General features: G+C 40.8%; 1 protein-coding gene across 1 annotated transcript in view; it reads left to right on the top strand.

Annotated features, from left to right (window-relative positions):
• Positions 1 to 13,114, top strand: part of LOC125230252 (DNA repair protein RAD50-like) — a 19,176-nt gene extending 6,062 nt beyond the window's left edge. The window contains exons 7-17 of the mRNA XM_048135359.1: positions 613 to 726; positions 1,970 to 2,164; positions 3,273 to 3,419; positions 4,584 to 4,802; positions 6,362 to 6,522; positions 7,657 to 7,891; positions 8,445 to 8,651; positions 9,374 to 9,570; positions 10,016 to 10,120; positions 10,477 to 10,593; positions 11,173 to 13,114. Of these exons, the coding sequence (XP_047991316.1) occupies positions 613 to 726; positions 1,970 to 2,164; positions 3,273 to 3,419; positions 4,584 to 4,802; positions 6,362 to 6,522; positions 7,657 to 7,891; positions 8,445 to 8,651; positions 9,374 to 9,570; positions 10,016 to 10,120; positions 10,477 to 10,593; positions 11,173 to 11,419 (1,944 nt within the window). The 3' untranslated portion in view covers positions 11,420 to 13,114. The remainder of the gene's footprint in view (positions 1 to 612; positions 727 to 1,969; positions 2,165 to 3,272; positions 3,420 to 4,583; positions 4,803 to 6,361; positions 6,523 to 7,656; positions 7,892 to 8,444; positions 8,652 to 9,373; positions 9,571 to 10,015; positions 10,121 to 10,476; positions 10,594 to 11,172) is intronic.

Below are 13,114 nucleotides of genomic sequence, written 5' to 3'. Positions count from 1 at the left end.
AACACAAAATTGGCGCACTACGTCAGAAACCGGTCGTAATTTATAACCGCCTGCTTGTATGGCGAAAACCCGCCAGGCGGGGTCTCTGGCATCTGAGCAGAGTTCAAGAGTACCCATCAGGCGGGTTATTGGTTGCTAAAGTGCTAATAATTCCTATTTAGCAATGCGAGCAAAACGGAGCCGCAATCGATCGATCCCCTGTCCAACCAGAACTTCTTCAACCTAGCGTTTTCCCGGCCTAGCACCAGGGTCCGCTTTCCTGCTCAGCCTTCTCCACTTTTCCCGGTCTTCGGAATCCTGTGGCGCGAAATTGTTCTCTTCCATGTCCGCTATCACGACGTCCAGCCAGCGCTTCTTAGGCCTACCGCGGCCGCGTGACCTAGGGCCTTGGACGGTGAGGTTGAGGCATCTGTTTCCGACGTAGTCTATCGGTCTGCGGCGTATGTGGCCATACCATCGTAGGCGACTTTCCTGCAGCTTATCCGCAACGTCACGGATTCCGAGGCTGCCACGGATGTGTTCGTTACGTATGCGATCTAGTCGCGTAACGCCACACATCCACCGTCTAACCACAACACTCGCCAAAAAAATAAACCTAATTTGTTTTTGCAGGAAAAACAAGCTGTTCTACAAGCGTCTACTGTCGTCATCGATAAATACAAGAGCTTGCTCAAAGACACCAGTTGCTGCCCGCTGTGCAACCGAGGGTTCAGCTCTGACCACGAGGTATGTTATCCACTAGAATCATTACACAAACAAGTTTGAACACGAGATGTTATAATAATAACACAAGGTGTCCCTGAGCGAGTGTTTTTTTCATAAAAATCGTCCTATTATATTTTGCCATAACCTCGTAAGGCCCAATGTACATTACAAGACACATATTGTTGCAATCGAATTTGAATCTTTCATTAACCAAATAAAGTAGAGTTTCCAATTGATACATTTATTTTTGAAACAAACGAAATTCGTACCAATTTACTTATAGAACATGGTTCAAATTCAAAATGGGAAAACTAACTATATAAAGACGCTTTGACCGGTTATTCGTGTAAATTTCAAGCCAATAAAAGGTTTCATTCAGGTGTAATGACGGCGAGTAGTGGTCATAGATAGAAATGTCAAATTGTCTAAATCGATCTGACTTACCTATGGCCACCGTTTACCCCTGCCACCGCCAGTTGACAGTTTAATACGCCACTTTGCATTCGCTTACCATAATGACGAGATTTGCTTGTATCTTTATATGAATAAACTGACAAAGTACGTTTTACTAAATACACTCACATATGAACATGTCTTTCCCTCCCGAAGAAAATGTATGAAAAGTAACCCTGGGATGGGACCCAAAAGGGCTTATGATATTTCAAGGTGTTATGCAATGACTTACCTATCATTCAGGTGTTCAGGGTTCCGTAGTCAACTAGGAACTGTTATAGTTTCGCCATGTCTGTCCGTCCGTCCGTCCGTCCGTCCGCGGATAATCTCAGTGACTGTTAGCACTAGAAAGCTGAAATTTGGTACCAATATGTATATCAATCACGCCGACAAAGTGGTAAAATAAAAAATGGAAAAAAATGTTTTGTTAGGGTACCTCCCCCTACATGTAAAGTGGGGACTGATTTTTTTTTTCATTCCAACCCCAACGTGTGATATATTGTTGGATAGGTATTTAAAAATGAATAGAGGTTTACTAAAATCGTTTTTTGATAATATTAATATTTTCGGAAATAATCGTAAAAATAATCACCTAAAGGAAAAAAATATGAAAAAAATTACAAAAGTAGAACTTTATAAAGACTTTCTAGGAAAATTGTTTTGAACTTGGTAGGTTCAGTAGTTTTTGAGAAAAATACGGAAAACTACGGAACCCCACACTGAGCGTGGCCCGACACGCTCTTGGCCGGGGTTTTATTTTATTGCAGGCAAGATTCAAACTTACTTATTCATTTAATTTCCCTATTTCTAGGTGACAGACCTCATATCATCCCTCGGAAAGCAGGTCTTAAACGTTCCTGCTGAACTGGAGAAAGTTACAGAAGAGCTCCAACGCTCTTCAGCCAAGAAGGACGACTTACTCGCTCTGAAGTCCGTCAACGGGAAGATCTCCGGCTTGAGAGAGAAGGAGAAGGATATAGAGACAAGGCTAGAGGGACTGGATGAGGTAAGTCACAACCAACTAGAGTTAAGGCACACCTCGGACACTGGCGATCAAATATATGAAAGAGGCGCGTTCCTAGCACACAGTTTAAGCTCGTGTAGGTGAACGCGTACCATGCTTGTATGAGTGAGATATGACAGGTCGACTGTTCGCGTTTTTGACAGGCGGTAACTGTGAGGTAATCGAGAGGGGGTGAGCGGCACTTTCAGCGGGGAGCGGGAGTGGCCATACTGTACGATAGTACTTTTTATTATACTGTGGTTAAGTCTAGTAGGGACTAAGCGGCTAGCCGCGTGCGGTTGCGGCAGGCCGCATAGTGCTTAGTGTTTGCGACTCTGGCAGGCAAGTATGGTCGCGCGATAAATGATAAATCATCTGGCCGTCCCTATCGCACTTACAAATAGTGCGATAGGGACGGCCTGATGTTTTATCATTTATCGCGCGACCATACTTGCCTGCCTGAGTGCGTAGCCGAATGGCACAAACGCTTACGAAATGAAACGCTAGTAGATATACTATCTCTCTCGCTCTTGCGTATTGGCGCGAGAGCCAGACTACCTTTCGCGGCGTTTCATTTTCGTTTCGCGTCGGAGAAATGCCATTCGGCTACGGGGCCTGGTTTCATACGTATGCGGCCAACCGCTTAGTGCGTACCTGGCCTTACACAGCCAGCCTGTCAAAACAGACTTAAAAATAATGTAGGCGCCACCGATTAAACGTTTTGCATGTGGCAACTATTGAGTCACTTGAGAAAAGTAAGTGTTGCTATAGTACATTACATCAGAGGCCGGGAAAATGAGGATTTCCGGCCGTGGGTATATATAGGATAGGACCGGATAGGCATACAAGGCCGGGAATCCGTTTTCACGCCGAGGCATGTATAGTGCTTTTCTCAAACATACAATGAAATAAAAAAAAATGCTCTAAAGGACAATATTTTATAAAAAAAAGTTACTTTGCAGTCCTCTCGAGTTGTTGCGCCCAAAAAGCGATACTTCCCAGCCCATTTTAAGGAACGTAAAGACAATATTTCATTGCATGTTTGAGAAAATTATATTATTTCAAAAATTGCAATATACATCAATATATTTTTCATCTTGCTTCATTTCAGAGAATCAAAGCCCTCAAAACGACAATTGAAGAGTTCACAACAACGCTAAAAGAGCCCGAGCAGAAACTGCAATCCCTCAAGCAGATATCAGGGGACATGCCTCTCTTGGACCGTTACAAAACTGAGATCGCCATATCTACTAAGAAAGTAAGTCTTCGAAACTGTTATCAGCCCACTGTTAAGCATAGGTGTCTACTTCTGTCCTGTCCTGATTCGAATTTCGAAATCTTCCGAGTGACGTTTACTCACCGGGCATAAGACTACTGAAAATTGTATTAATATTTTGATGTCTATAACTATTTTCGTCTGTGACTTGACAGAACTTCAGAAGTCTATTTCTACCACTTTCGTTGTGACGACCAAACGTAGACAAAGAAACGGTCTTCACAGACGAATGGACAATATGCTCCTATGTGTGTTCCGTTTTTTCCCTTCTGCGAAACTGATAAGTATGTACATATAGCTATGAAACAAGTGCGTGCGGTGGAAGCTTGTTTATTTCTGGCGCGCAACATCAGGGGCCTATTGCATAACAATTTACAACTCATATTACAAGCGGTAGTCCCCCTCCAATTCATTTTATAAGAAAGAGAGTTGCACTTGTAATACAAGTTGTAAATTGTTATGCAATAGGCCCCAGGCCGTCCCTATCGCACTATTTGTAAGTGAGATAGGGACGGCTTGATGTTTTATCATTTAAGGCGCGACCATACTTGCCTGCCAGGACACAGCGGACGCGCGGACAGAGCCGCGGGGTGTCGCATGCATACATATCTCCCGTTTTAATTAAGGGAACCTGTGATCAAGAAATAATCATTTTATAGCAATTTATTTTAATCCTTATAATTAATTGCCTTAGATCTAGGTCGCAATTGGCCACCGGTCTGGCCTAGCGCGTAGTGACCCTGCCTGCTACGCCGCGGTCCCGGGTTCGAATCTCGGTAAGGGCATTTATTTGTGTGATGAGCACAGATATTTGTTCCTGAGTCGTGGATGTTTTCTATGTATATTATGTATATCGTTGTCTGAGTACCCGCACCTCAAGCCTTCTTGAGCTTACCGTGGGACTCAGTCAAGGGATCATCCACATATTACGTCACACCAAATTTCAGGTCTTTGGACCCCCCCCCCCATGTCACGCTTTTTATTATCCCTTTAACAGGGATTGTCACATTTAGTATGACCCCCCCCCCCCCCCTTCACTGTGACGTAATATATGGATGACGCCCAATCTGTGTAAGCATGTCCTATAATAATATTTATTTAATTACGCAAAACGAAGATTAATCAAATCCCTATTTATATTTCCAGCTAGAAGACCTTCGCTCCCAATGCGACAACGGCATAGACACAGACATGACCCTCGAGGAAGCCACTTCCCGCCAGCGCGACCTTCGCCATGAGACCAGCACACTCCGCACTCGCGTCCGCACCAGCCAGAAGAAACTCAACGCTCATGTCCGGAAACTGCAGACGAAAGCTGATGCTAAGAGTAAGCTGAAGGAGAAGATGCTCAATATACAGAAGAAGGTAAGAACAGTAAGATATGTTAAGCCATCGGTATAGACTGAGATGGCTCTTGAAGAAGTAATCTTCTACATGACGCCACGTATTAAATACTAATGATAGTATGAGGGTTAACCCATGCACCATTTTATTTAATTTTTTTTTCAGTGCAATGTTAGCGGTTTCTTGTTTTGGTTATAATATGTATAAAGAATAGAATACCTACATAATTATATGATTGTATTGTATAACATCTACCGCGGAATGGAATAGGTATCGAGACAAACCTTATTGGTTTAACGATACTATGTAAATTAATTAGAGATTTATGTTTGTAATTACCTAAATAAATAAAATATATGGAATTTGATAGTTGACGGCTTACTAACCCTGAGTTAAGTGGTTGGTGCAAGTGTGCCTAAGTATTTTAAACGTAGAGTTGCTAATGGTTGTTTTGCAAAATCAAACTAATCATTTACTTGATTTGCGAATTGACATTCTGGAAATTGCTATTCAACTTCGATTGGAGAGCCAGTCATTTAGATTTCTTTTACATAAGACGACGACGATTTGACAACCGGTCTGGCCTGACGCGTAGTGACCCTGCCTCACAGAGAACCTCCTATAGAGTGGCAGTCTTGTATATTTGGTTCGCGATACGAGTCACCAGTGTTTGGGGTGCGAGGAGCGGGCGGGGAATGTGTTAAGCGCGCTGTGATTGGCCGTTTCAAGGACGGCGGGCAGTCGCGCCAGATGAAAAGGGACAGAAGTATGACTGTCCCTCTACTGACGCGTAAGTGGCCAATGTAAGTTGACCTATGCCGGCTCTGAATAAATTATAAATATGACTTATTTGTGGAATGTAATGCCGTCTGTTTTTAAATTTGAGCTTCTTGTTACCTTTCCACACCATTTCACACTACAGGTGGACATCTTTAAGGCATCAAAATACCCTTTTCCAATTTTTTTGTGCGAAAAACACGCGCTGCTTTCGGGTCTGTTACTTGGTCGATACTGATCGGGCACGGCGAGCGCCCGCGCTTATATCAGTGCAAATACTAGGAAGGCTGGCCACCGCGAGTCGTCTTGTAATAGATGTCTATAGGAGTTGGTCTGTGCCCTGCCTGCTACGCAGCGGTCCCGGGTTCGAATCCCGGTAAGGGCATTTACTTTTGTGATGAGCACAGATATTTGTTCCTGAGCACCCATGACTCAATTTTTCTATGTATATAAGTATTTGTATGTTATATATATCGTTGTCTGAGTAGTACCACAACACAAGCACACCTCGGACACTGGCGATCAAATATATGAAAGAGGCGCGTTCCTAGCACACATTCTAAGCTCGTGTAGGTGAACGCGTACCATGCTTGTATGAGTGACATATGACATGTAGACTGTTCGCGTTTTTGACAGGCGGTAACTGTGAGGTAACCGAGAGGGGGTTGGCGGCACTTTCAGCGGGGAGCGGGAACTGTACGATAGTACTATTTATTATACTGTGACACAAGCCTTCTGAAGCTTACCGTGGGACTCAATCAATCTGTGTAAGAATGTCCTATAATATATATTTATTTTATCAGGTCCAAGGAATTTGCACCCTGCAAGAGGCCGTCAAACAACTAGAGGTAGACAAAGACCGATACAATGAAGAACTGAAGGAGTTGCAGGCAGCCACAGAGGGCTTCAAGAAGGACTTGAAAGACAAGGAGGACGCCAAAACTGAAGCCGCCAAAAAGAACAGGTCATTTTATATACGACTAGCTTTTGCCCGCGGCTTCGCTCGCGTTAGATAGAGACAAAAAGTAACCTATGTCTCTCTCCATCCCTTCAACTATCTCCACTTAAAAAATCACAATTCGTCGCTCCCTTTTGCCGTGAAGGACGGACAAACAAAAAGACACACACACTTTCCCATTTATAATATTAGTGTGGATTCTCTTCACTCACACTTCTTGTGTGCGATAAAATGTAGATTTTTCCCACACTTCCATTATTTTTACCAATGTAGGTTTTTTTCGCTAGACAGATGTACAGCTTAGCAAGAAAGAGCAAAAATGGGACTTTTTTTATCATAGCAACACTTAATCTTCTCATACAGAAGTATATTTTTCAGTACAGATGGTGTTTTTTACGCACTAGTGCGAGAAGTGGTTCATTATATGTCAGGTCGAAACTTCGGATAGCCATCTGTACTGAAAAACGTCGTACGATACACGTGCAAAAAGAAATTCGTAACTCGTGTCGATTTAAAACACTCCCTTCGGTCGTGTTTTAATTTATCACCACTCGTTTCGAACTTCCTTTTTTACGCACTTGTATCGTAATGTACTATTTCAATACAGATGGTGTTTTTTTACGCACTAGTGCGAGAAGTGGTTCATTGTTAAGTTCAGTACTGAAAACGTCGTACGATACACGTGCGAAAAGGAAATTGTTTTAATTTATCGCCACTTGTTCGAACTTTATTTTTTACGCACTTGTAATGTACTATTCTACTCTTTTTTTGCAAGACTTTAGATATTAACTTCCTAGGCCGCGTAGCCAACATTATATTACGAATTACGATCAATGTAAAAGAATTTCGTTCGTGTTGCAATTATCTTGATACTTGATTTTTGCTGGATTCTGACTTGTTTATAGAAACAAGTCAGAATCCAGCAAAAATCAAAATCAAATATTTGTGACATAGGTCATAAATTGAGCCCCTTGAACCTTGAGTTTTTGCAAAGAGGATCGAGTATTATAGAGACAGTTACTGTCGAAGTAAAATGTGTAATCACAGTGCATAGACTGCCATCTCTTCACACAGGCTTCAAACTTTTGAACCTTGATATGTGTTAAAATGTCAAATATTAGTTATAACTTTCTGTTACAGATTAATAATAGAATCCAAACGCAACTACATCGCCAAAGTGATAAAAGCAGTGGACAGAATCAAGACAGTGCTATCTGAGCTCCGGCAGCACGAAGAAAAGAAGATCCCTCTGCAGATGAAGATGTTCAATGAGCTCAACGATAAGCTCTCGGAGAAGAGGAAACAGATTCTTATTGATGAGAGCGTGCTGGGGAAGAGGAGGCATATCTTGAGGGATGAGATTGCTAAGCAAGAGGTATGAACATTTACAAATGCAAATTAGTTGTGATTTGTGAAGGATGGATGGAGGAATTTCAAAAAACTCATTGGTATTAGCCATTGTTTGGATCTGTAGACCCTCCAGCACGGGAAGCATGGTCGCGCGATAGACTTACTAATGTAAGTGCGATAGGGACGGCCTGCTATTTTATCGTCTATCGCGCGACCATGCTTCCCGTGCAGATTGAAAGTAGCAAGTTGTCACCACTAGGCTACCAGTGCTCTACGCTGATAGAGTGTGAAATGAAATTTATGAATAGTGATCGGGGCTTTGTTGTTAAAACACTAACATTGATACAGTTATATTCTAAGCTCATTGCCTTTGAAAATAGATCTATTCGAAGGAAAGCAATATTTTGAAATAATAAACTGCAATAAAATTAATATTTATGTACGCAGTATTGCTTGAGTTGCAACCAAATCAATTCAATTAATGCGACGTAAATTTTGATTTAGTGCACAATACTACTTGATCGTGTGCTGTGGAAATCATTATGTCCGTCACCGCTAATATACTCTATCTTTCCCAGCTCAACCAACGAGACTTGGCCGACAACCTGAAGCTTCGGGGCATCCAGACAGAGATAGAAAACTGCGAGAAAGAGATCTCCGAGATCGCGGAGAAGACCAACGGGTTCAACATGGACCTGCTCAAGGAAAAGAGCGCGCTCGCCGCCAAGGAGAAACAGATTACTAAGGAGAAGGAACAGAATAGAGGGAAAATGCAGGCGCATAAAGTAAGTAAATATCCGAGTTCACACTGACTGAGTAGTCTCACAAGGAAATGCCTCGCGCACATTACGTCCGCACGTTTGCTTCGCTGAGCAAATTTGCTGCACGTACCACGGAAATAATTATGCAGAACTATTTTGAAGTGCTGACTGTAAGCCGCCATCTTGCCTTTTGTTTTGACGGAGTGGGAATGCATTTACGCACGATGTGTGGGACTCGCCGTTTCTTTCCCCTCCCCTAGCGAGAAGGGGGAAACTTGGCCCTACCCACTAAACCCACTCCGACGTTCCATCCTCTTTGCCGTTCGTGAGGGTGCGCTGGGATCGATGTATACCATTCACCACGGCGCCCTCCGGCGCCGCCATCTTGCCTAGCAAATGGGCTCGGGCGAGGCAAACGTGCGCGCCTGAGCACGGACGATTTTCTCGCGAGGCTGCTCGGTCGGTGTGAACCCGGCTAATCAGTCGATTCACTACATCTCATAAAAGTACTATAAATATAAACTCGAAAACAACTGACTGGATTTTCATACGACTTTGATCTTTTAATAGAGCTATTCTTGAGGATGGTTTAAATGCCCGGCGCCCTTCAAATCAACGCCAAAATGAAAATGGGTGATAGGACATCTCATTAACATTAACTGTCACATTAAGCGAACTTAACCTTAATGAAAATGTCATGGTTTTCGAGATTTTTAGATATTTAAATATGAATTTCATCTCTTTAGGACAGACTAAAGCAATGCAAGCAAGACTTACAAAACATGATCGACCAAGGCATAGAAAAGTCGTACAAGGAGAAGCATTACGAGCTCACGGTCACCAAGGCGATGAAAAAGGACATCAAAGACTACTCCATGGCGCTTGAGAAGTGCTTACTAGAGTTCCATAAGGAGAAGATGAAAAATATTAACCTTATTGTAAGGTGAGAAATCTAAATTTATTTATTTTACACATTTAATTGGTATTTTCTATAAATGAGCTATCTGCGTGCATACGAGACGGACTGAATACAGCTTGGCAAAAAAAGAGTAGAAAATAAGAAGTGGCAACATCATCGTGTTATCCCTTTCTTATCAATATGTGTGTGAAAGCGGGACGTCGCGACGATATTGCCTTTTTTGCCAGGCTACGAATGATGACAGACCTTACGTTTACAATCCTGATAAGATACCAAAAATAACCTACGTACGGTCGGGTCAATTGTTACCCACCATCAAAACAGTGGGTATCAAAATAATCTCGTCAGTTCTGACTGGGGGTAGATTCAAACAATTCTTCTCATTCAATTTAATCAATATAACAGTTTTCGTGTACAAAACTGTTGTTTTTATGATACTAATTATAATAGTCTTATTATTCAATTACAGAGAAATGTGGAGGAAGATCTACAGAGGAAACGACATCGATTATATCGAGATCAAGACTGATGGTGGCTTAACGGAAGACGCCGATCGGTATAAATATAACTACAGGTGATTTTATTTATTTTATTTGCTTAGCATGCTCTTGTTTATACGCTCCTATAATCTATAGCACCGAAATGATCGTGCGCGTAGAAAAACGATGGCGTAAAAGCATTCCTACCTGGGAAAAGCCCCGTTGTGGAGACAATTTCATCGATTAAATATCTGGCAGACCACGTTGACTATGCTGAGACTGGCAAGTTAGTTTAGAACCAGGAAAAATGGAAGATGAGGGTAAAAGGAGGATCTTTTGCCTTACAGCGGGACCTCATCTTTCTTGCGTTATCCCGGCATTCCGCTTGGCAATTCATGTCTTGTGTGGAACAAAATAAAATAATGATAATATTTTTGCCTTGTTATTACAGAGTGGTGCAGTGCAAGAATGGCGTGGAGATCGACATGCGCGGGCGCTGCTCGGCGGGACAGAAGCTGCTCGCCTGCCTCATCATACGACTCGCGCTGGCGGAGACCTTCAGCACCAGGTATTTTATCTTCTATCGAAGACCTATACTACTCTCGGGGTTTGTTTAATTGACCTCCATGTTACCCGCTTACTGTGTCAACTCAAGAGCTTGTTCGACCATATATATAATTGTTTCGGATGATGAAGGAAGTCAAGTTGTTAGGCTGTGGAATACAGTGCAGCTCAACCGGACAGAAGCTGCTCGCCTGCCTTATAATTTGACTCGCGTTGGCGGAAAACTTCAGCACCAGGTATTTTATCTAATATATTGAGGTAAAACATCGGGTTCGGAGGAAATTGCGAAAAAGTTATTCATCCAGTTTACCTAAGAGATCTTTCTTTATAGCTGCCCCTTCGTAACTTTGTGTCTGTTCAATCAACTGCATGTGGTTAGATGTCGGAGGAATTGTATTGTATCTAACTGTAACTTTGTAAGACTTGTATTGAGATGTGGGTATTGAAACAAAAACTACTGTCTGTAGTAAAAGCATCGAAAATTACGTTTGTAACAAATCACTTTTTTTTTAGATAGATGGGACCAAGTAGGTTTTTCTTGTATAATAACCGAGTTATTTACCCCCAACTCCTTCATTCTCAGGTTCGGAGTCCTAGCACTAGACGAGCCAACCACAAACCTGGACCAGGAAAACATAAAATACCTGTGCATGGCGCTCAACGAGATAGTCCAAGAGCGTATGAGCCAAAAGAACTTCATGTTCATCATAATCACGCACGACAAGGAGTTTATCGACTCGCTGGGACACATCGACCAGGTGTCGCACTACTATGAGGTGTCCAGAAACGGACAAGGCAAGTCGGAGGTGAAAAAAGTGTGCTTCTCTTAACTTGTAATCTCAATTCGAAGACTTGGAAAATAGTTCGTCACTCTTGCTGTTTTGTGGACTGCAAAATGTATGCTACACATAATATGTGTAGATTATTCATGCAAAAGTATAAAATTCTCCGTCAAAAACTGAAGAGTGATATTAGTGTTGCAGCCCTAAATGTGTGCGAGTCTTTGGTCGTGTAAGATCATAATTTTGATTTTTTTTATTCTTGGACTTCTAATTTAAAATTATATATTTGTTCGTAAAGGTTGCTAAGGGCTGTGCCTTTTTTTCTATAAAAGAGATATATTAGCGAATCGATATTGTTGGTTTGTTTCACTTTCCATTATTATATGAATTGATTTATAAAATATCCTAATTAAAATTTAATTTAAAACACATTGGGTATGGAATCTATATCAATGTGTTTTACCATAATTTTTCCTAAATTGCTATATTAATTTCCTATTTTTTGACATTTTATTTCGATGATAGTTGTACGAATTACCTATTCTGATAATATTGTGTTAAGTAATTAGTGCAATCTGTTTAAATATCAATGTGTGTAAGTGGCAAAAAAGTTTATACGTAATGTAACCTCTTGCGTCTCACCATACGTAACGTTATTAAAATAATACCCAATATGTTTTGTTTTAAATCAAACTCAACAGAACAGTTAACGTGTTACTAGTATTCTCACTAGGAACGGGTGAGGCGCTAGAAGTTACGCCAAATTAAATATGTTAACCCTTTATTTGGTCAATGTATATTAGAATGAACATATTTTTTTACCATTTTTGTATTTTTTGCTACTCTTTGTATTGACAATGCTTGGGATTACAATCTTTATTTCTTGTATCAAGTAAAGGGTTAGTGTAGTGCTATAATTACAATCATACAATTATATGTATGATTTCTCCGGTAGATTAAAATTACTTCAAACAAAATGTTTGGGGTTATTTGTTGGCATCTAACATAAATTGCATTAAAATACTGTACTTATATGTTTACTGAGTCAAAACCTCTTATGGTAGTATCAATACTATCAATGAAAACAAAGGCACTCGATTTTTCTTGGAGTATGTTCACACAAGTTGGCTAAATGTCGCAATAAACATGTAAAATCATTGTGATCTTACTGATCTACGAATGAAAATTATCTTTATTAAATTTTAGGATGCCATCTACTTTAGCTAAAATAAAACAAGCAAAGATATTGCATATTGTTGTCAGAAACTGTCTTTTTGTGGCAGTTTTTTGACACTTATATAACTCCGGAGACTTTTAAGTCTTAATTAGAGTCCTATATTGAGGGTGCAGAGTAAAAAGATTCAGGAATTCGTATAAAAAGTTCTTTTAAAAAGGAAAATAAGTATTGAATGTTGAGTTGAGTCTTAAAGCTGAGGACTGTAAACGAACTCCAACACTATGCGAGCATTAATAATAATGGCCAAAAGTCAAATAATTGTTAGCAACTTTAGTGTTTGTAAACTAGAACCGTTAACGTACAGCGTTTGAAGGGTTAAAGTATTGTATCGTGTGCTTGATTGTAAACATAAATAGCTATTGTGTATGTGAAAACGTACGGCGGGCATTAACAATTATCAAAAAGGGCTCCTAAATTGTCTCAAAATGCCTACAGATGCATATATATTATTTGTGAAACAAGCTTGTACATTTTGTGAAAAATAAACATGAAAAACAAAGGAAACA

This window comes from Leguminivora glycinivorella, chromosome 10, assembly GCF_023078275.1.
Source record: "Leguminivora glycinivorella isolate SPB_JAAS2020 chromosome 10, LegGlyc_1.1, whole genome shotgun sequence".
Lineage (NCBI taxonomy): Eukaryota > Metazoa > Arthropoda > Insecta > Lepidoptera > Tortricidae > Leguminivora > Leguminivora glycinivorella.
Note: the sequence above shows the minus strand (reverse complement) of the source record. Positions and strands in the feature narration are given on the sequence as shown.